The 2,659-nt window shown below is 40.2% G+C and overlaps 1 protein-coding gene across 1 annotated transcript; it reads left to right on the forward strand.

Annotated features, from left to right (window-relative positions):
* Window positions 1–212: 212 nt before the first annotated feature.
* On the forward strand, window positions 213–2,274 carry LOC131662375 (uncharacterized). The gene is made up of 3 exons (XM_058932144.1): window positions 213–363; window positions 441–707; window positions 786–2,274. The coding sequence occupies exon 3, from the start codon at window positions 1,161–1,163 to the stop codon at window positions 2,013–2,015; it is 855 nt and encodes a 284-aa protein (XP_058788127.1). The 5' UTR covers window positions 213–363; window positions 441–707; window positions 786–1,160; the 3' UTR covers window positions 2,016–2,274.
* The last annotated feature ends 385 nt before the right edge of the window (window positions 2,275–2,659 follow it).

Raw genomic sequence — 2,659 nt, forward strand, 5'->3', positions numbered from 1 at the left:
TAAGTCCTCCTTTCCCAGACTGGTTTGTGTGTGGGAATGCTCTCAAAATTCTTCGAGAGAGTACTAAAAAACGCGCTGAACGAGTGGTCCCGACTAAGCATACCTTGGATACTTTCAAAGGACATCTTCATATAGATCTTAAACATGTCCGTGTCCTGACTCCAATACCTGAAGGTTTGAATTAAGATAATCTTTTTCGACTGACTTTTCTTTTCTTTTACTGATATACTGATTTCAGTCTCAACTACAGCTGTTGCACGAAGGAGGAAGATTAAAGAAGCTTCTGCCCCAAAAGAGTCTGAGACATCTAAAAGCGACAAACCAAACGAAAGTGATTCGATCGTCACGGATAAGAAGCCCACGGTAAATACTTATCTCATACTCTAAATCTTGTACAATTCTGTGATTGGTACTCATCTTTCTCATCTTTCACTTGCCAGAGCTCGAAACCCCCAACGGGTTCGAAGCGTAAAGCTTCTTCGACCAATGCCTCAGATGGTGAAGACAAATCTCCTCCTCAAACTAGACAAGGACAGAAAAAGAAACACAAAGCTGTTACCCCTTCAAGAAAAGGGAAAAAGGCAAGTCCTTCAAAAGCTGCTTCTCCTGGCAATAAGGCGTCTTCTGAAGAGTCTCCTTTGAAGACTGCCAGCAATGCTCTTGTTTTGGAAAGTCATAACTCAAGCCCAGACAATAATCCACCCAAGGTATCTTGCGTTTGTCTTACATATTATCTTGTAATTTTAACTAACTAATTGCACTGGCATTTTACCTTGTTATTGCAGGATGATGCTGGCACTGCTACTTCTGGTTTCAAAGACCCTGGCCTCACCATTGATGTTGATAAACTTTATGGTAATTGTTAAATTTCAACTTTCGTCAATTAAAACTTTCGAAGGCTTAACCTCACGATTAACTTGGCTTCGTTCGAAACAGATACTTCTCAAGCTAGAACCCATGTTCTCTCACCAGTCTTCGAAGACGTTAGGCCAATTGCCACTATATTGCCTAATGAGCCAATCGAAGAAAGCCAATCTACTGACGAATCCCCACCTACTCACCAAGGCAAAGATTTGGAAGAGGATCATCCATTCTCCGGCAGCGACAATGTGAACCAGCAATCACATGGCAACGAAGATTCTGCATCGGAGAAAGATGCCATGGAGGAGATTTCTCAACCAGAAAAACCAATTTCTCAAGGAACTTCGACTCCCGATGTAAAAACTATTCCTGAGACAACTTCGACGCCTGCTCCTACGAAGCCTACTCCTTCGGAGCTTGAACAACTTAAACAAACTGATCCTCTTGGGTTCCTAAGGGCTATCATGAATGTGAATACTTCTTCACTTTCGGAGCCTGATGTCTCTCCAGCTGTAACTGCAGATTCTAGTGACAAGGAAGATACTCCTAATCTTCTTCGACAGATAAAAGAGAGATTCTTTGGGGTCAATCTTGTAGATGTTCTCAACCGGGACCCTGTTAAAAGCTACAACTTAAATCAACTTTTAAAGAAAGTAGATTTGCTTCAAGTTTCCCCAGAAGTCTCAGAGATGATTGTTCTGCTAGGCTCTCTCCTTGAACAACTCCAAGCTGACATTCTTCGAAAGCAAAACGTCGAGAAAGAATTATCTAAGATAGTGGCCTCTCATGACTCTTCATGGAATTCTGCTGTGGAAGCCACAAAACAAGGTGAAGCCCTCAAGCTTAAACATTCGGCGAATCAAAAAGCCATTGATGAATATGAGAAGAAAATAAGCTCCTGGAAACAAGAAATAAAAATGCTCGAGGGCAAGATAAAGGAAGCTGAAAGTAGCCAAGCAGCCCTCCAAGAATCTAACCAACAAGATTTGCTCGAAGTGGTGCAGTCAGGAATCAAACATTTCGAGACTGCACAGAAGTTAGTGCCAGAGATCGAAAAGTTGAAGAAACAAAGGGCACTAATTGAACTTCGAATGTCCTCATGGGAAACTCAATATCTGAAGATCAAAAGGGATCTCCCTGAGGACTTTAGCTAGATGTCTTCAATCTTGTTTCATTTGTTGGATTTTTATTTTGTAATCGAGACATATAATATTTGTACGCCTGACTCCCATTTCTATCTATAATATTTGCTTGCATTAATTTTAACAAATCTTTCAATTTTCTGCCAAATATATCTTTAGATTTCCTACAGTGCTTTTATTAAATACAACATGTAGAACCTGAACATCCTTCGCAGCACTCTTGCCTCTAGACTTGACGTTTCCACTTCTTCTAGCCATAATCATTATTAAAAGTGACGTCATTTTCTCCAAAACGTCGGTTTTTAAGACGTGCGTGCATCAGTTTAATGATTACTTTTCAACTTCCAAGGGCGGGAAACGGCGGAGGCCATAACTTCTTACTTTGAAAAACGAACCGCAGTCTAATCACTCATTAAAAATGTAAAACCAACCTTCAGTATTCTCCTTCTATATAAAGGGTTCCATATCACTTTTATTTCTTCATTCAAGTATTTCTTCCCCAAACCAAAACACAGAAAAAAGAGAAAACACAACTCTTTCCTCTCAAACACCATTTTTCCCTGAAATGGCTGGAATTCTCTCTTTTAATGATCTCAAAGCTCTCATCAAGGGTGAGTTCAGACTTGATGAGGATGAACTCGTTCGTCATTTCATTA

The sequence above is a fragment of the Vicia villosa genome, linkage group LG3, assembly GCF_029867415.1.
Source record: "Vicia villosa cultivar HV-30 ecotype Madison, WI linkage group LG3, Vvil1.0, whole genome shotgun sequence".
NCBI lineage: Eukaryota > Viridiplantae > Streptophyta > Magnoliopsida > Fabales > Fabaceae > Vicia > Vicia villosa.

Coding starts and splice junctions, on each gene's coding strand:
- LOC131662375 (XM_058932144.1), top strand. CDS start 1,161: ATGGAGGAGATTTCTCAACCAGAAAAACCAATTTCTCAAGGAACTTCG.